General features: G+C 40.8%; 1 protein-coding gene across 3 annotated transcripts in view; it reads left to right on the top strand.

Annotated features, from left to right (window-relative positions):
- Positions 1-23,930, top strand: part of col28a2a (collagen, type XXVIII, alpha 2a) — a 172,781-nt gene that overhangs the window by 136,468 nt on the left and 12,383 nt on the right. For all 3 annotated transcript variants that reach the window (XM_051930610.1, XM_051930611.1, XM_051930609.1), the window contains 8 exons: positions 957-1,025; positions 3,651-3,719; positions 6,990-7,070; positions 9,922-9,957; positions 12,807-12,843; positions 15,429-15,986; positions 18,801-19,081; positions 21,884-22,118. In XM_051930610.1, the coding sequence (XP_051786570.1) occupies positions 957-1,025; positions 3,651-3,719; positions 6,990-7,070; positions 9,922-9,957; positions 12,807-12,843; positions 15,429-15,986; positions 18,801-19,081; positions 21,884-22,118 (1,366 nt within the window). The remainder of the gene's footprint in view (positions 1-956; positions 1,026-3,650; positions 3,720-6,989; positions 7,071-9,921; positions 9,958-12,806; positions 12,844-15,428; positions 15,987-18,800; positions 19,082-21,883; positions 22,119-23,930) is intronic.

Here is a 23,930-nt window from a genome sequence, read left to right as displayed (position 1 = left end):
TTTCTTAGGTTCTTATGTGCAAACAAAGCAAATCCACTCCTTCAGTGAGCCTCTTTCATGGACCCATGCTAGGCTGGTTACTTTTGATTCTCAGGCGTTTAGACGGTTTAAAGGGTTATGAAACGTCCCCCCCCCCCCCTCCCCCCAACCGTATTTTTCCGCTTGCTGACAGCACTTCATTCAAATATCCCATAACAGCGTCTTCATCCCTCGTTAGCCTGAGCACCAGCTCCACACCAGGCCCTCTACAGTCATATCATGGCAGTCCAGAAGATTACAGATAAAGGTCAGTTAGCAGCCATCATTCAAACACAGGACATGCTAACATTATTTGCATATTTTTCCTACAGTTGGAGCTCAGGCAGGCTCAGTTGGTTATGCTTTTCTGCAGAAAGTAACAATTGATCATGAGCCCTGGGGCTTAAAGTCCATCGTCCAAGGCACATGGCTATACCATCTTCCTTTATTCAAAGACACATAAGTGCCTGCATTAAACCCATCACATTGAACATGAGTTAGAAAAAGAAGTCCAATAAAGGAAAAGAGCTGGACTGGCACTTCTTGTGACCCTATGAACCTACAATATGGCTTGCAGGGTCTTACAAGTTTTGCCATTCTTATCTGGCAGTGCAGTATGTCTTCATTTTTTTTTATTTGACTCGACTTCATGGTGCCTCTTCCCAGACCTTTCCATAGTTAAGCCACTTATATTTTGTCTGAAGGAGTTTTAATTCCCCTTATCATAGGCCTGTCAGTTACAAGTACACTTAAGATAAAATACAGCCTTCATTTGAAAAATGCAGGGATAATTTAAGAGATGAGTTGGCCTGTCTGCATTCTTTACAGTAATCCTGAACAGAGAGCGCACTTTCCTTTTAATTCTTACAAGATGAAGGTTCTTAAGTTTACAATAATAATCTCATGTGGCATTTTCATATCTTCTTTTTATTGCACAGGGGAATGCGGGACGAACAGGATCCCTGGGCCTACCAGGTCTACCAGGAGAAGGCATTCAAGGTCCAAAGGTATTTTTCTCACTGTTCTTATCTTCTGACAAGTTAAAAAAATGCATGTGTGGTGTAACATCGAGGTGTGTTTGAGGGCTGTGTAAGACACAGGCAATGGACTGACTTCAGTAGGTGGGTTCTACAACCTTCAGGCTATATTTCAGGGTTTTGGGGTCCAGAGGTTGTCTCCTTAGAATTGTACAAAAGGCTGAAAACAGGCCTGGACAGTCAATCTCAAGGACCACTCTCACACACACCATATTCATGCACAGTGACAATTTGCAGTTGATAATTAACATAGCCTAAATCAATCAATCAACAGATCAATCAATCAATCAGTCACCTTTGTAATAAATTCATATTTGCTTGAGTATGTCTGTCCTTAGTAATTTTCATGAAATGAGACTTGCAAAGCTATTCAGCTATGACAAATGTTAGGGAAACCAGAAATGAAACGCATTCCTTAAGCATGGGAAAGGTGCTAATTAAATTAAACTTATTATTATTTATTTGTAGTACTAGGGTGTTGTACCTTGTTAGCCATTATGAATGTAGTGAGAAGTCAAGCAAAATGATTTTCTTCAGTAAGTTTATTCACCATGGTAGGGTCCTAGGGTCACCTTGTTTTATCTCTTAAACTCTTTATTGCCTACACCAGGGGTAGGCAACGTCGGTCCTGGAGTGCCACAGTATGTGCAGGTTTTTGTTCCAACCCAGTTCCTTAACGAGAACTCAATTATTGCTGATGAAGCACATATTGCTTAAGTGACATTTTGATGCTTCATTTTAGTGGTCTCGCTTGTTAAGGTTCTCCAACCTTAATTGCTTATTTCAATCTTAAACTGCTGCATTCAGTGTTTTAATTGCTCCTTATTAGCAATAAGATGTAAAACAGGGGTAGGCAATGTCGGTCCTGGTGAGCCGCAGTGGCTACAGGTTTTCATTCAACCCAATTGCTTAATTAGAAACCAATCATTGCCAATCTCAGACCTTATTTAATTTTATGGCTTGTTAGTCTGTGCAATGTAAGGCTTTTATATCGTAGATTTTTTTCCTTTCCAAGGATATCATCCAAATGATTTGAAGCCTAAAACAGATCATTTTCAGTCTGTCACATTTTTCTATTAAGTGTTTTATTAAATCAAACCGTGCATGATGAACACACACAGATGTAACTGGAAAAAAGCTAGCTGGAGAACTGCTGGCTGCTTTGTCTTTTACATCTTATTGCTAATAAGGAGCAATTAAAACACTGAATGCAGCAGTTTAAGATTGAAATAAGCAATTAAGGTTGGAGAACCTTAACAAGCGAGACCACTAAAATGAAGCATCAAAATGTCACTTAAGCAATATGTGCTTCATCAGCAATAATTGAGTTCTCGTTAAGGAACTGGGTTGGAACAAAAACCTGCACATACTGTGGCACTCCAGGACCGACGTTGCCTACCCCTGGCCTACACCATAAAAGAATTTCCCAAATCCCATACTGCTGTTGTGTTCAGCACGTCTCTTCTTTTACATCTGTAAACCCAGAACAGGTAGGAGAGAATGTTACACATGTATTCATGCATTATAAATAATAAGTAAGATAAGCATGACAAATCTTGAATCTATATTCATACTACCAGATGACCCCGTTTCCGGTCCAGTTTGGTCTTTGCTCCTGCATGATCTTTGAATGGAGCAATAGATTGGCCTCCTTCATGGATGGGAAATGGCAAAGAGAGATGTAACATGGCTTCGCAGGCTCATTTATCAAATTCTAATGGTCATTGGCACTCCTCTTTCAAAGTCGGCGAGTCAATGATTCAGCTCAGGCAGACTCAGCACCATTCCATGCCAAGCTTTCCTCCTGGAGGTGCAATGGGACCTCCAATCCCTTGTACTTCAGCCTTATTTTCCTAGTCACCTGTATTCCCCCAGGCTAGCTGGCATGGCCAGGGCCACCTAGGGCTACCTGCATGTAGAAATCATATCTTGATATGGTAAGTCATAAATGTCCCCCCAGTAAGAACTAGCTTAGACCGCTTCCCTGCATTGTAAAATATATTTTTGGGCATTACTAAAAAAATGGATTATCCTATATTCTAGATATTATTTTCCATTACACCATCACAGTAAATGTCAGTATTTCAGTTTGGACAAAAAGATCAAATAATAATCTCTGGCATCATAAAGGGTACCCTGGAATGGAACTCTTCAATAGTACCCTTGAAAAATAGACAGAGACACCAGGGTTTTAAGGGTATGACTACTTACTGGTGCCATTTTTTGGCTCATATGCCAGTTCATTTAACATAATGCCCTTAGATGAAGCACTTATTGGGCTCAAAGCAGTTCAAAGTAGGGCTGTTAGCCACAGTAAGACCTTTGTTTGGGCCTTGTGCTCTCTTTAGTCTCTTTTGCCTGAGCCTTTGCCAATTAAATCTAAACTTCTAATACATAGTACCTTGTAATTTGTCTTTTGTAACTTTTTTCTTTGTACATTTTTATCATGCTTGCTGCGAATGGTTAGCATATAAGATAAGAGTGATCAATGGGTGAAAGGTTATAATCATTATTTTGTGAGAAGCTAATTATTGCAAAAATACAAAGAATCTAAATAGTGTTGTTTCACTCCTGTTTTGTTTGTAAATGTTTTAGGGTGAACAGGGAGGTCAAGGCGTCACTGGGCCAAGAGGACCTCCAGGGGAAGGCTTGTCTGGGCCAAAGGTATGTCATTTGGAGATATAGCCATACTGTATAGCAGCTCTTAATCCTAAGAAGATAATGTGAAATATACACGTTCATCTCACACACTCTGTCTGAAATCTTTATATATATAATGTGAAGTTTACTGACTGAAAGACTGACTCACTCACTCACTCATCAACAGAAAAACTATTACCCACTTACAACCCCAATTCCAATGAAGCTGGGACGTTGTGTAAAACGTAAATAAAAACAGAATACTATGATTTGCAAATCCTTTTCAACCTATATTCAATTGAATACACTACAAAGACAAGATATCGAATGTTCAAACTGATAAACTTTATTGTTGTTTTGCAAATCTTCACTCATTTTGAATTTGTAGGTTGTAGTTAAAAAGCTGAAACTTAGCAGTCAATGTCAATATTTAGGGATAAACCCCTCCACAACAGAAAAAAATAAATACCCCAAAATCTCAAAAATGCTTTGATGGAACTGATTGAAATTCGGTGATGTTACAGAAAAAAGAAAATTAGACAACATGTGTTTTTATTTGCAGATAAATGTTTTGTTAGTTGATATTTATTAATATGCTAACTTACTGTGTTGAGGGTGTGCTTTATGCAAATGAAGGATGCAGCAGAAGTGATTGACAGGCTGAACAGCAGCACTAACCAATAGGGTGGACAAACGAATGAACAAGAGGTGGTGTCTTGGATAGGAAAACAACAGATCTGATCACCTACAGTCAGGTTTGAAATGAAGGCAAAGGCCTGGAGAAGCTCAAGGAAGATGCAAATCTATCTATCTATCTATCTATCTATCTATCTATCTATCTATCTATCTATCTATCTATCTATCTATCTATCTATCTATCTATCTATCTATCTATCTACAGTGCATCCGGAAAGTATTCACAGCACATCACTTTTTCCACATTTTGTTATGTTACAGCCTTATTCCAAAATGGATTAAATTCATTTTTTTCCTCAGAATTCTACACACAACACCCCATAATGACAACGTGAAAAAAGTTTACTTGAGGTTTTTGCAAATTTATTAAAAATAAAAAAACTGAGAAAGCACATGTACATAAGTATTCACAGCCTTTGCCATGAAGCTCAAAATTGAGCTCTGGTGCATCCTGTTTCCCCTGATCATCCTTGAGATGTTTCTTCAGCTTCATTGGAGTCCACTTGTGGTAAATTCAGTTGATTGGACATGATTTGGAAAGGCACACACCTGTCTATATAAGGTCCCACAGTTGACAGTTCATGTCAGAGCACAAACCAAGCATGAAGTCAAAGGAATTGTCTGTAGACCTCCGAGACAGGATTGTCTCGAGGCACATATCTGGGGAAGGTTACAGAAAAATTTCTGCTGCTTTGAAGGTTCCAAAGAGCACAGTGGCCTCCATCATTCGTAAGTGGAAGAAGTTCAAAACCACCTAGACTCTTCCTTGATTTGGCCGGCCATATAAACTGAGCGATCGGGGGAGAAGGGCTTTAGTCAGGGAGGTGACCAAGAACCCGATGGTCACTCTGTCAGAGCTCCAGAGGTCCACTGTGGAGAGAGGAGAACCTTCCAGAAGGACAACCATCTCTGCAGCAATCCACCAATCAGGCCTGTATGGTAGAGTGGCCAGACGGAAACCACTCCTTAGTAAAAGGCACATGGCAGCCCGTCTGGAGTTTGCCAAAAGGCACCTGAAGGACTCTCAGACCATGAGAAAGAAAATTCTCTGGTCTGATGAGACAAGATTGAACTCTTTGGTGTGAATTGAATCTGATTGAACATCTCTGGAGAGATCTTAAAATGGCTGTGCACCGACACTTCCCATCCAACCTGATGGAGCTTGAGAGGTGCTGCAAAGAGCAATGGGCGAAACTGGCCAAGGATAGGTGTGCCCAGCTTGTGGCATCATATTCAACAAGACTTGAGGCTGTAATTGCTGCCAAAGGTGCATCGACAAAGTATTGAGCAAAGGCAGTGAATACTTATGTACATGGGATTTCTCAGTTTTTTTATTTTTAATAAATTTGCAAAAACCTCATGTAAACTTTTTTTACTTTGTCATTATGGGGTGTTGTGTGCAGTGGATGTAAGATGCTATAAATATTTCTCATGTCCTACTCTAGTGTAAGACAATTTCTTATTCTAGTCAGACTTTTAGTGCAACAGAACAGGGAGGAGACAGAGCTCAGGGGGCGAGGATGGAGCTCAGGAAGGTGTGGACAGTAAAGGTCAGGGTTAGGATTTTGGACACGTCCATGTAACGTTATCCTTCTTTGCATAGTTAGATGTGGAGAGGTTAGCTGCCCCATCCCATCCTGCTTGATGCTGTGAGGAGATCTATCTGTCTAATATTTTTCTGACCAAAGTACACAGAGTATATTAATTTAGTTAGTAATGAGACGATTTTGGGAAAAAAAAAATATTCATTTTATTATGCTCTGGATAACATAATATTTCATAACATATAATAATGATACTACACAGTGATGTATGAAAAGTAGCTAGTCTTATTCTTAAAGTCAATATTGTTAAGAGTTTAATGGCTCTCTAAAGATAAACACAAATGTTGTATTACACTTGAAAAGTTATTTTACTATGTTATTATTGTTAAAGAATGTTATTAAGGATGTTACTGACTTGTTCAAAACCCATGCAGAAAATGATCTCCACTGGCAGTGCACCATAACATGCTCATGAAAACAGACCTCAAGCCCACCATTGTGATAACTGGTACATCAGCTTATGACCAACCAGTCTTGGAGGCTCCCCCTAGGGTATGGATAGAGGGGTTTCTTGGCTTCAGCTCGTTGCTCACAGAGTGACTTTTTTCTCCAACAGCTGAATTGTGTGTTCCCACAGTGGGATGTCGTTTGCTGTGTCCACAAACATACTCCTCCACAATTGACATACAATGAACGTCTTCTCTCGTGCAAGCTCAAGGAAAACATAACTAACAAAATGAAATTCTACTGGTAATTCCTGCTAGATTCACATGAGTAACTAGGACAGTGCTCCCTGCTGTACCAGTGGGCCACTTTTACATATGCCACTCTCCATTACAGTCCTTTTGTTCTTCTTTATTAAGTTACCTGACAGTCCAGTCAGACTGCTACATTAATCAGCACACACATACTTTATATCGGCACAGCAGCCCAACAACACCTTAGGTCTCACACAGAGCATTGTAAAATAGCAGTTGCTTCATGTAATACTTTACAAATTTAGACAAGCTTTTTAACACTTTTATTTCTCCTTTGTTCAATGTCACAACTACAGGGTGACCGTGGCTCTTACGGAGAGAAAGGAAAAAAAGGCGAGAAAGGAGAACTTGGTGATTCTGGAGTCCCTGGAGAGTCGGTATGTATAGACTGATGTACAGTACATAAAGAACCAGTCATTACTTAATTCTGGGGCAGGAATTTCATTTTCTTTTGTCTCACTCAGATTGTTAATACAGTTCAGAAAACACGGGTGCCATTAAGACCAAGCAGGGCTAAATATAAAGGACACGACTACTTACTGTATAGTGGCTCTTCATAGTGCTACTGAACAGCCAGGAGCCCCCCAGTGTAGTGCGGAGAAATCAATAATAGACAGCAGACCACATGGCTCTCTTTACAGATCTTCAAGCCATCAGATGCCAGTGAACCGAGCAGCGGGTGAGCTTTAACAGTCTACAGCATCATACTGTACTGTTACAACCCAGCGAGCCCTGAAACCATTTTCCTGGCAAGCGCACTTAAGAAATGGAGGACATGGAATCTACCATCCACCATTTTTTCAGCCTATCATTTGCAGTATAAAAGCCCCTCAAATTTGTCTTAAAAAAGATTTTATCTCCTTCCGCATACTTGTAGGTTTTATCAAAATGAGTGGACCTAACCACGGAAATAAAATTGAAGTGTGGTAACAAGGCACACAGATATCTGTAGTGAGCACCAAGAAGGGTTAAGTATAGTGTGTGAGAGGAGCGGGCACTGATGGATCTGCGCGGAATGCTCACGTGACAGTACGACAGTACGATTATGCTACACTACACTACCCTAAATACATGAGGGTTGTTTTCAATAAAGAAAATAATATATGGGGTGTGTATGTTGTCCTGCAGCTGACTTTTACCCAGCTAGGGTGGTTTTCTGCCTTGTACTTGGCACTGCCATTTTTTTTAGTTATCATTACTTTCTCGTATATGAATTATAGAAAGGGCGGCACGGTGGTGCAGTGGGTAGTGCTGCTGTCTCGCAGTTGGGAGACCTGGGGACCTGGGTTTGCTTCCCGGGTCCTCCCTGCGTGGAGTTTGCATGTTCTCCCCGTGTCTGCGTGGGTTTCCTCCGGGCGCTCCGGTTTCCTTCCACAGTCCAAAGACATGCAGGTTAGGTGGATTGGCGATTCTAAATTGGCCCTAGCGTGTGCTTGGTGTGTGTTTGTGTGTGTCCTGCGGTGGGTTGGCACCCTGCCCGGGATTGGTTCCTGCCTTGTGCCCTGTGTTGGCTGGGATTGACTCCAGCAGACCCCTGTGACCCTGTGTTCGGATTCAGCAGTTTGGAAAATGGATGGATGGCTGGATGAATTATAGAAAAAGTATTGTAATCGTCCAAAATTTGACATCGAGATTTTGATGAATCTCGACATTTTAAACCTCCCTGAGTCCGATTTACTTTCTCGTAGGGAAAGTATTGTAATCGTCCAAAATTTCGATTTCGAGATTATTATGAATCTCGACATTTTAGACCTCCCTGAGTCTGATTTACTTTCTCAAAGTATTCTAGTCATCCAAAAATTTTGACCTCATTATTTCGATGAATTTTGACATATTAGACCTCCCTGAGTCCAATTTACTTTCTTGTAAGTAAAGTATTGTAATTGTCCAAAATTTCAATTTTAAGATTTTCATGAATCTCGATGTTTTAGACCTCCCTGAGTCAGAAAATACCATTTTTGGATTTATGTCTCTGTGTGTGTGTGTGTGTGTGTGTGTGTGTGTGTGTGCGTGCGTGTGTGTGTGCGTGTGTGTGTGTGTGTATGTAAACACGATAACTTGAGTACGCTATCACTTTGGTCAACCAAATTTTGAATGCAAGTATTAGGTACAAAAAATAGATTTTTATTAACTTTGGGGCTGCTATATTACCCCTAACCGGAAGTTGTACTTTTTTTATTCATGTACTTGCGGAGTCCAATTTATTCATCTTTACTTTTATAATAATTGCTCAATATATTATTAATTTGATTTGATTTGTTGTTGATGGTTCTTTAATGTACATAATATAAAAATATAATCCTTGTCTTGCGGTTTACTCCTCAAATATCCATCCCCATATCTGAGTATACGAGAAGGTCTAGGGGAGGCCACTCCCAAATTTTTTTCCAGCCCTTTTTTTTAACATTGTATTAATTTTATTAAAATTATTTTTTTTACGGCTCTTGTATGTCTGTTCATGTCTGCTAAACATTCTTGGTTTTAGTGTTTGCTGCCTTCAAAACACACCATCCAAAGAAGCCTTGACACCCATGAAGCTATACAAGTCCAAAATGTCAATAAATGTGTCTAAAATATATTTTGCCTTCCAACTTCTGAGAAGAACTGTGAACAATTAGGGAAACTAATCACATAACCCATGTGATCCAATTCAGGCCTGCTAGTGATGGCATGTTAGACTTTCAGTAAACTGTATGTGTTACTCACCCAAGGAGAGCTTCTACTGCATTTAGGCCTTTCTAGAATGGCACTGCAAGTCCTCACAAGCTCAACAGACCTGACCTGACACATTGGCTTTGTTACCCAGGGCCCACCTGTGGGGGTTGCTCGAAGTTTGAAACAAAAAGTTTTTTTTCAAGAGGAAGGGGCACCCAGAGTTCTGTGCTCCACCCCCTGACTGACAGAATAAAAGCACCTGTGGCTCCTGACGCAGCTCTGAATCCACCTTATACTGCAGGTGTGGGCAGGAATATGAACCATTATCCTCCAGGACATTTCTGATTAAATTACCAGTATACCTGGCAGTTTTCTTTCATGTATATAAAATGTTTAGAAAGAGTCGATGTGAAGTGTCTTAATGACACCCCTACACCAGCCTTGTCCAACTTATCAGTTTATGTTGTGAAAGAAACGTCAATTTTAATAGATATGCATAGAAACCAGCAACATGAGAAGAAATGAAAAGGATCTTTCATGAACCTGACGCAGATTTATATTTGATCTTTTCAGGGCAGACCCGGACCCAAAGGTGAACCTGGACTCACTGTAAGTTCTCTCCTCCTTTCATTACTTTTTTAACCAAATGAGACTTTATTAGTGAAACGGTTCAGACTAGTGGCAGGGATTAAATACTTCACCCCTTAATAGTGGAAACTCATGTCTGATCTTAAAGTATTGTGTGCTGACCCTTTAAAAATGGCCAGGGCTCAACAGTGCAGTAAAGCCTTGGCCTGCCTTAAGGAGCTCTGAAGGATCACTAGCAGCCATGCCACGTACACTCCAGAAGAGCTCATCCACCTAAATCTACGCCTGGCCAGTACTTGGATTGGAGACCATCTAGGAAAAGCTTGGGTTGCCACTGGAAGAGGTGTTGGTGAGGCCAGCAGAAGGTGTCTACCCTGTGGTGTGAGTGATCCCAGCGCAGAGATGGGGACACTGATCTGTAAAAATGGCACGGTCCTGCATATGAGATGTAAAACTGAGGTCCTGACTCTCTGTGGACCTGAAAGATCTCTGGGCATCCTTTGTAAAGAGTAGGGTCTATACTGATGTCCTGGCTAAATTGCGCACCATGGCCTAGTCATTCTGGCCCCCCTAGTAATCCCCTGTCTCTAATTGGCTAAGTATCTCTCTCACCACTCCACCTCCAAATAGTTCATGTGTATTGAGTATACAGGAGCAAAAATGGCTGTCGTCCAGGGGGATGCTGCGAATTAGTGGTGGTTGAAGTGGCTATGAGTAGTGAGAAAAGTGCTATATAAATGTAAAGGATTGCTATTTTTATTTTGTTATTATCATTTGGGGGGACACTCCTGACCCTAGAGGTGATGCTGGGGTCAGCCCAGAAGTACCTCCAGAACAGAGTATAAAACCCTGTGATCAGAGGAACTTTAAGCTTGGAGCTGGGAGGATTGACAGCAGGGGGGCCATGTTGCCATGTTATCTTACTAGAGATTAAAGGATCTAATTAGGAGAGCTGGGAGAGTTTGGTGCGCTCGTGCACTGGGCCAGCTTATTTATTTGTTGTAGTTTATGTTGTCCCCTAGTTAAACCCTTCCTGTGCCATCATTTGTTTTCTTTTGGGTGAGGGTGGCACAAAGAGATGCCCACCATCATAATGCTTAAGTGTTCACGTTGAGGATAAAGGCACAGAGTGAAAGGTTATAATTTTGCAAGTTAATATCACTGGCTAACAAAATGTAAGTGTTTTGTCTTGGTAGAGTAACATTTTACTCTGCTTTCCCCTTTTGTATTATTAATATGTAGCCTTTGTCAGAATGCCTCAAATCTCATAGACTTACCACTCTTTATAAGGTGTTATACTTTATAACTTCTCCCCACCTTCCCTCCTACATCTATAACCTCAGGCAATTAGGTGTAGTAAAAGACAAGCAGGAGTTAAGTTACAATTTAAACAATGTATTATTGATAATATTCATAAATAATAAAACGCAAAGTACATTTGAATATTGGCAGCCATACAACCTGATTAAATGGTGATGTGTAGTTTCAGACAGCACACAGACTTGTTAGTTACTTAAAAATGTTTCTAGTTAAGGCATCATGTGTGGTCAGCTTTCTTCAGAACAGGCCGCATGCCTGTCTCAAAATGGCTTCCGAGCTGTGATCTTCATTGTGTTGTCCTTTTCAGTTCATGGTGTGAGATGATCTTTCAGCAGTTTGGTAAGAAAGAGAGGGAGTGAGGGAGTGAGCAAATTTATAGATTTTTTATCCAACCCCTACAGCCAATAGGACGTCACAGTACTTAAAGGCTTCTGATACAAGCCAATTCCAAACAGCCGTACTTCAGACCAATGGGGTGATAGAATACCTTCACACCTGCCATCCCCCAAAACCATATGTTAAGGTAAAACTTGGCAGTTAGGCAGCCAGGCTTTGTGTGGGGGCTGATAGAGAGACTTTAGCAGAGAAACATTTGTTTCAAGCACTTCCCCCAACTCTGTCGTAAAACTCACTTTCCTGACTTAGTTTTGCTTAAGCTACAAATAAAGACATACAAAATATTTATCAACTTATATGCAAAATCTCACATCACAACAGTAAGTATTTTTTTATTACATGAATAAATATAGGTGAAGCTTATACACTGCAAAAAATGAAATCTAAGCAAGCGAAAAAATATTTATTTCATGACATTAAACCTTGTCTTCCTTATTGTAAGAATTATTGACTTATCAAATAATTTGTATTTACGATTATTTAGCATACTGTAAGAGGTCTTGTCAAGGAAATTTTGCTTAACCCATTGGCAGATTTGTTTGCTAAATAAAAGCAAAACAGCTCCCTTTAAACGTTTTTTTGTCGAGTTTTTGCATTTTTTGCAGTGTACAACATTTTCTGTGCTGACTTCAAATACCTCGCCAGACTTTTTCTGTCATGCAAAGCTTTTAAGTGACACCCAGTCAGAATGTACCATAAACATTCATTTACGTTACGTTCACATTGCAACCCTCGTTGCTCAATTTTTTGCTCAGATCAGATGCCACATTATATTGTTGGAATTGTAGATTGTTGAAAGAATAAACCTGTAAAAAGTATTTTGTAAAATAAATATTGTTTATTTGAACCCAGAACTGTGTTGGTGCAGTTGTGCACACAGCCTAAAAATAAGACATAACTCAAGAATTGTGGGTGACAGAAAAATTATGAATACATCTCTGTAATCAGCATTTTAAATGTTTGTTTAAAACCCTTGAGTTGTTATGTGACCAAACGTTTCTTGATCAGATATTAAATATACTTCTGACTTTGAAATGTAACATGTTACATGTCCTAATTGTCTTTTGTGCAATGCACTCAAATCTAAGAAACAACTTTTAATTAAGCTAAAAAAGAATTTTTGACAAATTTGGGTCTTGATTGTTTTGTTTCAGAGAGAAGACATTATTAAGCTTATTAAAGAGATATGCGGTAAGTGTACAAAATCTGAAGTGTTCAACATATTGGTGGCCAATGCGTGCAAAAATGTGGAATCCTCGTTTCTGTACTGCAAAATCTACCAATGCTATTTTATTCAGATTAAGTGGCTTCTGTCATTTATACAATGGTAAAAACAAGGCCGTTCAGATGAAACGGTCACATGTGTCTCGGTCTCCCCTTCCAACGTCACCTTCGCCCTCTCATGTTGTCCTTTTTGTCATCACTATTTTTCTTTTCTTCTTTGGTCTGTCAGATAAGCTACATTTATGTTACAACTCCACATAGGGCTTTGGGACAAGTGATATTACGCATTTGTGTTTGGCTGGCTCTCCTTGTGATGGATGACTTTACTCAAAGTTTTACATCTTTTTACACATCTCCATTCCCAAATTATAAAATAATCAACACGGCCTGAGAACATCATAGCTATGTCCTGATCTTCAGTTAAAAAAAAAATCTGTCCCACTTCAATTATGTTGTAAACCGTCAAAACAGATGTTTTAAAGTGATAGATTACTGGTACAGTTCAGAAAGAGAAGATGCTTTGATGTTGATCTTCTTCTTCTTTCGGCTGCTCCCGTTAGGGGTTGCCACAGCGGATCATCTTCTTCCATATCTTCCTGTCCTTGTCATCTTGTTCTGTCACACCCATCACCTGCATGTCCTCTCTTACCACATCCATAAACCTTCTCTTAGGCCTTCCTCTTTTCCTCTTTCATGACAGCTCTATCTTTAACATCCTTTTCCCAATATACCCAGCATCTCTCTTCTGCACATGTCCAAACCAACACAATCTCGCCTCTCTGACTTTGTCTCCAAACCGGCCAACTTGAGCTGACCCTTTAATGTCCTCATTTCTAATCCTGTCCATCCTCGTCACACCCAATGCAAATCTTAGCATCTTTAACTCTGCCACCTCCAGCTCTGTCTCCTGCTTTCTGGTCAGTGCCACTGTCTCCAACCCATATGATGTTAATAGTCCCTGTAAAATTTTCTGTTTGTTTGAGAAAAAAATGTTTTAAAATATAAGCATCTGTAATTTAAAATGATTTAGGCTGCTGTGTTCTTCTGAACCTTCAGTGCTTCAGGCGTTGTTTGTAGCCTTCCCCAGATGTGTGCTTCAACACAATCCTCTCTGTAAGCTCTGCCAGCAATTCCTTTGACCTTACGGCTTGGCTTTTGCTCAACTGTGGGACCTTCTATAGACAGGTGTGTCTGCCATCACAATCGGTCCAATCAACTGCATTGACCAAAGGTGAATCCAAACAAGGTGTAGAAACATCTAAACTGTGGCCAATAGAATGGGAGGTATCTGAGCCAGATGTCAAGTGTGACAGCAAAGGATCTGAAAACTTGTGACAATGTGATGTTGCATTTTTTACTTACTTTTAATACATTTGCAAAAATTTCCAAAGTCCTGTTTTCACTTTATTAAAATGGAGTATGTTGTGTTGTGTGATGAGGGAAAAAAACCTTTAAATGATGTTAGCACAAGGAGGAGGAGGTCGGGAGCAAGCACTGATACAGCACATTGTTGCACCCACCACACGACGAACCACAGCAAGATCGTTTAGCACAAGGCTGCAATATAAAATGTGAAAAAGTGAAGGGGTCTAAAATCCACTGTATGTAAGTCCCCATAACCAGAGTTGGTTTTATCCATTCATCCACTTTCTAAACTTATTTTTCCATTAGAGTTATGCCAAGCCAGAGACCACCCTGGCAATATCTGGCACCAGACAGGAACCGTTCTTGGACATATCTCACTCCACGTCAGGACACTCTCATGCACACACCAACACGCGCATTCTCACAGTTTAGAGCTGCAAATTATCCTAACAGTGGATAAGAATGTCCATTTGCAATCCATAATGTCAAAATGCCAAACTGTATGTCCATTTCCTTGAACTGGAGAATGCCGCCAGATTTCCCAGACTGGCCCTTTCAAATTATGCTTTCCAAATGAATGTTATAATCCATCCATCCAACTTTTAATGGAATCAGCTTGTTTACAAAATAAATGGATTAGCTGTGTGTCGGGATTTCTTCTCATCCATAAGCACCTGGAAGTTTTATTAAGTTCGATCCATCATTTATTCCAGCTCTGGATAAGATAATGTCCCATCATAGTACACACTCATAGGTCTGGTTTATAGTCAATAGTCAGCCTAACATGTTCATCTTGGGAATGTGGGAGGAAACCAGGGAATCCTGGGAAAACAGACAACAATACTCATGGCAGAGAACATCCAAACTCAACACAGAAAGTGCCCAAGCTTAGATGAAACAGGATTCTGGAGCTCTGAGAGAGAAGCACTACCTGCTACACCACCATATGCCCATATTAGTAAAGGGTTAGGAAGTGTTAATTCCAAGGCCCTGACAAAACGCATCATGTTAAGTAACACTGAACTGGTATATTGTACAAATATTTGTTCACTGAACAGCCCATTTTTCTTTTATTTGAGACACTTTGTAAACTTTGTAAACAGGACAGTCATAAATTAATTCATACCAATAAATAATTCTATTTTTTATCTCTTTTCCTTTTATATTTTTATCTCACATCGACACAGGTTGTGGCATCAAATGCAAAGAAAGGCCCATGGAACTTGTATTTGTTATTGACAGCTCTGAAAGTGTTGGACCAGAAAACTTTGAAATAATCAAGGACTTTGTGACGGCCCTGGTTGACCGAGTTACAGTTGGCCAAAATGCAACCAGAATAGGTCTCATACTTTACAGCCTGGATGTCCATTTGGAATTTAACCTTGCGCGATACATGACCAAGCAAGATATCAAGCAAGCCATCCGAAAAATGCTGTACATGGGCGAAGGAACCTACACTGGAACTGCTATCCGCAAAGCCACCCAAGAAGGCTTTTACAGTGCCCGGCCTGGTGTGAGGAAAGTGGCGATCGTCATTACAGATGGACAGACTGACAAAAGAGAACCTGTGAAGCTGGACATAGCAGTTCGAGAGGCCCATGCTGCTAATATTGAAATGTACGCCCTTGGGATTGTGAACACCACCGACCCAACCCAGGCGGAGTTTTTGCGGGAGCTCAATTTGATTGCTTCAGACCCAGACAGCGAACACATGTACCTCATTGATGACTTCAATACACTGCCAGGTATGTACTACTATAGGAACCTCCATAACTGAGTAGTCCACACTGAGAACAGCACGGTAACAATTAGTCATTAACTAAATGATGAGCAAGGGAGAAAACTTGAAGATGTAACCCAGTTTTTGTTTAGGAAATGTCTTAATATTAGTTTTACACTAAAGGTAGGAGACACTGCAGTCGGACAAGTGACATGAAATAAATGCTCGTCTTTTCATTGGTTACTATTTTATGTTCTTTTATTGCCTGTCACAAGAGTTCCCAGCTCTCTGTGGCTGCTGCTGATGGTTTTGACTAAACCATATGTCAGGATGTGGCTGGGGCTCCACCCCTTGCCACACCTCCTGGCTGCTTATTGCTCTAGGCCCCTCCTATCAGCGTCTGTTGCCATGCAACATTAATTAAGCATCAGTCACATGACAGGAGGAGGCAGAGTAAGTTCAAAGAGGGAGTTTGGCAGCGAAGGTTAACACTAGCATTCTGCATCCCGCATTGTTATGATTGGAGTTTCTTTTAAAACTTTCTCAGGTTTTCCTGTAGTACTATAGGGTGTTGTACTGTGTTAGCCATTATGAATATAGCGAGAAGTCAAGCAAAATGACACCTTTTATTGGCTAACTAAAAAGATTAAAATATGCAAGCTTTCAAAAGCTCACATATTGTAATCTTTTTAGACAGCCAATAAAAGTTGGTCAAACTTGGGGTGGTCAAACCTGTTAAAGAAGTTGTTCATCAGGTTCGCTCTCTCCACATCTCTCTCGATGGTGGCACCCCATTTCGAGTTGCACCCAGTGATGCTCTTCATCCCTTCCCACACTTCCTTCATGCTGTTATTCTGCAACTTTTGCTCCAGTTTTCTCCTGTACTGCTCCTTCGCCGCCCTGAGCTGGACTCGAAGTTCCTTCTGGACGCGCTTGAGCTCATGCTGATCACCGCCTTTAAAAGCCCTTGTCTTCTTGTTCAAAAGGCCCTTGATGTCACTTGTAATCCATGGCTTGTTGTTAGCATAGCAGCGTACTGTTCTTACTGGAACTACAATGTCCATAACAGAAGTTGATGTAGTCAGTAGTGCAGTCAACAACCTCCTCAATTTTCTCACTATATGATCCCTGCAGGATATCCCAGTCCGTAGTTCCAAAGCAGTCCCTCAGAGCCTGAGACCACTTCCTGAATGAGCGTGTGGTTGTAGGTAGCTCCTTCACTCTTGGTTTATAGTGAGGCTGAAGCAGAACCAGGTTATGATCTGCTTTCCCAAGCACAGGCAGCGGGGTGGCGCTGTATGCGTCTTTAACGTTTGCATACAGTAAGTTAATAGTCCTATTTCCCCAGGGGTTACAATCCACATACTGGGAGAAGGCAGGTAATGTTTTGTCCAGCGTCACCTGGTTAAAGTCTCCAGCGATTAGCACAAGAGCCTCGTGGTGCTGTGTTTGTAGTTTAGCAACAGCGGAGTGGATGATGTCACCCGCTATCTCCACGTCCGCCCGAGGAGGGATGTAAACAATAACAACAATGACGTGTCCAAACTCTCTGGGCAAGTAATAGGGATGCAGACTTACGGCCAACAGTTCAATGTCCCTGCAGCAAGTGGAGATTTTGACATTTACATGTCCAGGGTTGCACCATCTTTTATTGATATAGAGTGCAAGTCCTCCTCCTTTCTGCTTCCCACAGGTATTTGCGTCTCTGTCCGCTCTAACTGTGCTTAACCCGGGTAGCTCCACGTTAGCATCTGGGATGCTAGTCGTTAGCCACGTTTCACAAAAACACAACAAACTCCATTCTCTGTAGGTCCTGACATTTTTCACCAGTGCAGCCAGTTCATCGATCTTACTTGGTAGTGAGTTCACATTTCCCAGGATCACAGAAGGCTTGTATCGCCACTTTCTCACTAGCCACTTAGCCTTTAGCTTAGCGCCACTATACCGCCTTCTTACCTCGTCAGGTAAATAGGGAACCACACCGGCACGGGCCTTTGTTTTCAGTGCTTGAAGTTGACTATACCTGAATAGACGAGTCTCTGCGTGTAAAAATCCATGTCCAAGTAGTAAGAAAAAGGTAGAAATATAAAGTTGTACACGGAGCTGCTGGAAAGGCTGCCACTTACATTCATTATTATCACCTGTTATCTCAGGTCGTCTGTCTACTCAGCCCCCCATCTGTTTTTAGATCAGTTCATTATTGCTAGAACTCACCAAGTCTATATGCAACCTTGGAGTGGTGATCTGTGACCAGCTGTCCTTCCCTGACCATGTTGTGGTGGTCTGTAGGTCTTGCAGATTTGCTCTATACAATATCTACAAGATCAGACCATATCTGACAGAATATGTAGCACAACTCTTGGTTCAGGCTTTGGTCTTGTCTTGTCTGGACTACTGCAGGTCTCTACTGGTAGGCATGTGTCACCAAGCTGCTGCAGATGATACAAAATGCAGCAGCACATCCTGTGTTCGACAAGCCAAGGTGGGCACATGTCACTCATCTTTATAGATCACCACATCGACTTACTATTGAGGTGTAAATGAAGTCCAAATCCTTGATGCTTACCTGCAAAATAGTCAATAGGTCCGCACCTATATATAAATAGAGACACTTCTGAGGCCCTATGCTTCTTCTCACCCACTCAGGTGTGCTGATGAATGGCATCTTTTGATGTCTCCTCTTCGTGGCATCAAAATTCAATCTCATCAGACTTCAGGTAGATTGCCTATTCTGAAGTGTAGGAGGTGTGGCTGCTGGCTGATAAAAAGATCATCCATTATACTTATACATATACTTTCAAAAATAATATTTACTTTAACATTTTATTTTTAATCACAGCATTGGAATCCAAACTTGTCAGCCAGTTCTGTGAGGATGAGAATGGAGCATTGGTCTACAATCGCCTGATGAATGGATTTGGGAATAATGGAGGTGTTTCACATTCATCTTCCCATCACAATGAAATCCACAGCAGCTCAAGGACATCCAGTCAGAGCCACACCCATGTGTCAAGTGGAAGGGATGTCGAACGAAAAGTGACTGTGGTTAAGGTGGTCCCGGCACCTGTGAGCCCATCTGTGACTGTCAACATAGAGAAGCCGCCTGAACGTAACATACAGGTAATGCTCATTTAAGGACGTATTTAATGAATCTTAGAATCCACCCATCCAGTAACAAACCATCTGGTTATGAGCTCAAGTATCAGAAAACTGATATCTGTTCAACACTCTACATATTGTAGGGAGGTTGACAGAATTGATGTTTTGAAAGATGCCACTCTGGATCTCCTGAAATGTAATAGAATTATTGGAAATTCGCCATGTTGCATATTTCTTCTTCCTGTTGCAGTGTGAAAACTACTCTTCTTTCACCAGCATGAGGCAGACGCTCCATCCTCCATGACACATTTATGAACGTATTTACTTATTTTCTTCTAAAACAATAGCAGTAAATGTGCAACACTAAAGTAACAATATAATTAAATGTGATTACACACCAGTTTTCTCTCCAAAATGTTTGAATGATGGAGGACATGGTCAACCATCTGACATTAGGCAGTACTCGTTGTCCGGCCTCTGCCTTTGTGAAGCAATTGTTGCCCTCATTTCATTTGATGACCTCAACTTCTTCTGCCTGTTCCTCTGCCATGTTGTCTTCCCCTCGCTCTAGCCCCACCACCCATTCTTACTCCCCTTCCTCTTCTTCCTCTTCCATGAGCAGACTGTTGTTCCTGTCCTGCGCTGGTTCTTGCAGTTCTGTTAGAGTCCTGCTGCAGACTGTGAATGTTTTCCAGTTTAGATTACAGCGCATGAAGTCCACCTGTCAAGCTGATTGCACACTCACCCCAATTGGCTGAGCCATTATCAGACACACAAAACAATACAATACAATACAATTTATTTTTGTATAGCCCAAAATCACACAAGGAGTGCCGCAATGGGCTTTAACAGGCCCTGCCTCTTGACAGCCCCCCAGCCTTGACTCTCTAAGAAGACAAGGAAAAACTCCCAAAAAAACCTTGTAGGGAAAAATGGAAGAAACCTAGGAAAGGCAGTTCAAAAAGAGACCTCTTTCCAGGTAGGTTGGGCGTGCAGTGGGTGTCAAAAAGAAGGCTGTCAATATAACACAATACACAGAACAGAACACAAGTAATCCTCAATACAATATAATAATGCAATAAAATATTATAAGTACAGGACAAAATTTTACAGTAGATGATATCACCTAATAGGATTTGGATTTGTTCAGAGTCCTGGAGACCTTGGCCATCAAGCTGCCTCCCCCTATTGGCCATTCTACAGCTAAGTCAGTGCTGGGCCAGCCAATCTTATGAAAGGAACCCTCTACCTGACGATTCCTGCAATCAGGGATGACTTTACCTAAGGCAGGCAAAACAACTTGGCAGATGGGCCGTGGCACCAAGTGCCACATTTGAGTACCGAGAAGAGAAACAGAATAGGTGAGGATTAGTAACAAATTCTAACTATCATATTAGTTATGTTTTAGTGCTAATGAGTAACAACAGAGATGCAGTCTGTACAGTTAATCAGCAGCTCTAGTCAGGGTGTGCTAAACTGAAGTAATAAGTCTTTGAAAGCTGAGGCTGAAGGGGCGTCTCTTATAGTAGCAGGCAGACCACTCCACAGTTTAGGGGCCCTGTAACTAAAAGCTTGACCTCCCACTGTTATTTTATTAGTCCTTGGAATCATAAGCAGATCGGAATCTTGAGATCTTAATGTGCGCTCTGGTCTGTAAGTCATGATAATTTCAGCCAAGTAAGCCGGACCTTGGCCATTTAAGGCTTTATATGTTAAAAGGTGTCATTTTGCTTGGCTTTTCTCTATGTTAAAAGGAGGAATTGCAGTTCATTGTTTACTGTGATTGACGTTGCAATATCAGACATCCCAAAAAGAATACCACATCATGGTGATGTCTGCAATATTTTTGTGACTTATTATGAAAGTTTGTTGAATTATTTTATATGTGCTGGCTTAAACAATGATTGCACACATACAAGGTTTTAGTGGTGAGACTAATTCACTGGACATAACAGAATCCATTTTGATCAACAAGACTGAGAGTTAGGCCAAATGATGATAACTGCACAATACCATTTGGATATACTTACTAAAACATATTGAAACTTGTCGGCAACAATGAGAAATAACATTCTGTTACGCGCAAGTGACAAAATAGTGTGGAAGTAAGATGAACTGCGTTGTAAACATTAATTGTCAATTGGGACATGTGCCAAAGCAATTGTACAAAGCTGTAAAAGGCAAATGAGATGTTGTATCATAAAAGCTGTTGAATTTAAGTCAAGGGATGTTATACTTTGACTTTATAATGCACTGATGAGACCGTATCTGTAGTTGTGTGTGCATTTCTGGTCAAAACAGTACAAGAAAGACATAGCAGCACTTGAAGCTGAGCAGAGGAAAGCAACCAAGTGCATCATGGGACTAAAGGACATGTCATACTCTGACAGACTCAGAGAATCCAACCATCCATCCATTTTCCAACCCGCTGAATCCGAACACAGGGTCGGGGTCTGCCTGTTTAATCCGAGCAGAGGAGACGGCGTGGGGACCTAATCCAGGTATTTAAAACCCTCAAAGGCATTGAAAAAGTAGACCAGTGACGTGCTGGAGGACATCAGTGGAAATTAACAGGACTAAACCAGGACTGAAGTAAGGATGTACTTCTTTACACAGAGAGTTTCAGGAATCAGGAACAAACTATTAAGACATGGAGTTGAAGCAGAAACTTGGCCACAAACCAAAGAGTTTCTGGATGAGATTTTGGGACAACTTAGCTATGAGCTAAAAAATGAGCTTGATTGACTGAGTTCTCTTGCTTGTCATATTTATTTAGTTCTTATGTACTATAACAAGCTGATCTTTTATGGTGTGTTTTCTCAGATAAAAGAAGAGGATGACTATGATGACTATGATGATGAAGCAGATCTGCTTTCCAGTGCTTCAGTGAACTCAAAAAGCAACACCATCACCATTATCAACAGGCCTCAGCCTGAAACTCCTGTACAGCCCGTGATTTCATCCAGGGAGTCATCATCGTCTTCATCAACAGTTGTAAATTCAGGCTCTTCGTCTTCTGTGAAGGTTGTATCTGTAGTGAAACCCGCATTGCCAAGAGGTAGGTTGTGTGTACAAACTAAACATGAATACACACCGCTTGTTACTCATTTTTGTATTCCTTCCTCACAGATGTTATGTATATGATTACTGTACACAAGGACAGTCAGCCTATTCATGCTTGACAATTTTGTTCCCTTTAAGTCATATTCTGATAGTCACACTGCTTCTGCTATATAAAAAAAAACTACAGCTGGAATCCATTTACCAAAAAGATGCATATTTTGGCAATATACGATAGATAGATAGATAGATAGATAGATAGATAGATAGATAGATAGATAGATAGATAGATAGATAGATAGATAGATAGATAGATAGATAGATAGATAGATAGATAGACACTAGGGGGTCGCTGTTGTCCCGTAAAACCCACAGACAACACGTCCAAACACCGGGTAAAAAGTCCCAGTAATATTTTTATTATTACAATAATGTGCACAAAGCACCTCCACCTCCACAATACTCAATAATAATCCACAATAATCAACACAATAAATCCTCCTCTCCACCCAGCAGCTCTGTCGCACTTCCTCCCAACTCCAGCTCAGCTTGCTGGGTTTCCCACCGTCCTTTAAATAGTCCTTGACCCGGAAGCGCTCCTGTCCTTCAGCCCACGTGATCCAATGGCATTTCCGGGTCAGATGAAGATTTATATTTTTCTTTAGCCCTGAAGTATTTCTGTCCTTGTGTCCCCATGACTTGGGAGTACTTCCGCGTTATAATAGAAACAATCTTCATGTCTCCCTGCAGCATCCCCTGGCAGGCCCCCATGGTATCCAGCAGGGCTGTGAAGCTGAACTCCATTGTCCATGATGCCCTGCAGAAATTCGGGGCACCTCCATGTTGCAGGGAGGACTACATCTGGTGGTGTGGATGTATTGGCCGGGACAAGCTGCCTGTCATCTCTCACAACAGACAGACAGACAGACAGACAGACAGACAGACAGACAGACAGACAGACAGACAGACAGACAGACAGACAGACAGACAGACAGACAGACAGATAGATAGATAGATAGATAGATAGATAGATAGATAGATAGATAGATAGATAGATAGATAGATAGATAGATAGATAGATAGATAGATAGATAAAAACCTCTGGCTTGAATAACAGAGAATTGCTGTTGTCAACAACGGGATTGTAGGTTGCAGTAAAATGAGGTCAGATATGCTTGAATTGTACCACAGGTTTATATTTAAATTCATTAAGAGTTTGTAGTGTTGACAAACAGAAAATGCCTAATAGACACTTAATTCCTTGTTTGAAGTCACCAGCATTCAGTATGACTTGTCATTAAGTTGTTGGAATTATTTCTTGCTTTTTCCATTTTCCACCATTAAATTAGCATCTGAAATAAGAGGTTTATGTCAGTTTTCTGCAGTACCCAAACTATCACGGTACCTGAACTTACTGTAACTGACCACGAGATGTAACAGTTCATGTAAAAGATCATTTCTCATGATATGAAGTCAGGCCAGGTCTCAATCCTTTCCACCTTACTTTTATCCTCTCTCTCGATCTTCGTCTCTTCCAGCTCCAGACGAGCTTGTAATGTCACATCAATCTTGGCGCTGACCCCTTTCAGCAACTTAAATGTGTAAAGGTGAATACCAAATTCAGGCCTCCCTTTGTCCTGCTTCTTCACAGACTGCAGTGATTCAGTACACCTTTGTATTAAAGGCCCATTCTAACTATCGTACCTTACTAAATGAAATTAATGGATTGATCAAACTTCATTAACATACACTATATGGTCAAAGGTATGTTCACACCTGACCATCAGAACTACATCAGATTGTTGGACAT

This window comes from Erpetoichthys calabaricus, chromosome 8 (assembly GCF_900747795.2).
Source record: "Erpetoichthys calabaricus chromosome 8, fErpCal1.3, whole genome shotgun sequence".
In the NCBI taxonomy this organism is placed as follows: Eukaryota; Metazoa; Chordata; class Cladistia; order Polypteriformes; family Polypteridae; genus Erpetoichthys; species Erpetoichthys calabaricus.
Note: the sequence above shows the minus strand (reverse complement) of the source record. Positions and strands in the feature narration are given on the sequence as shown.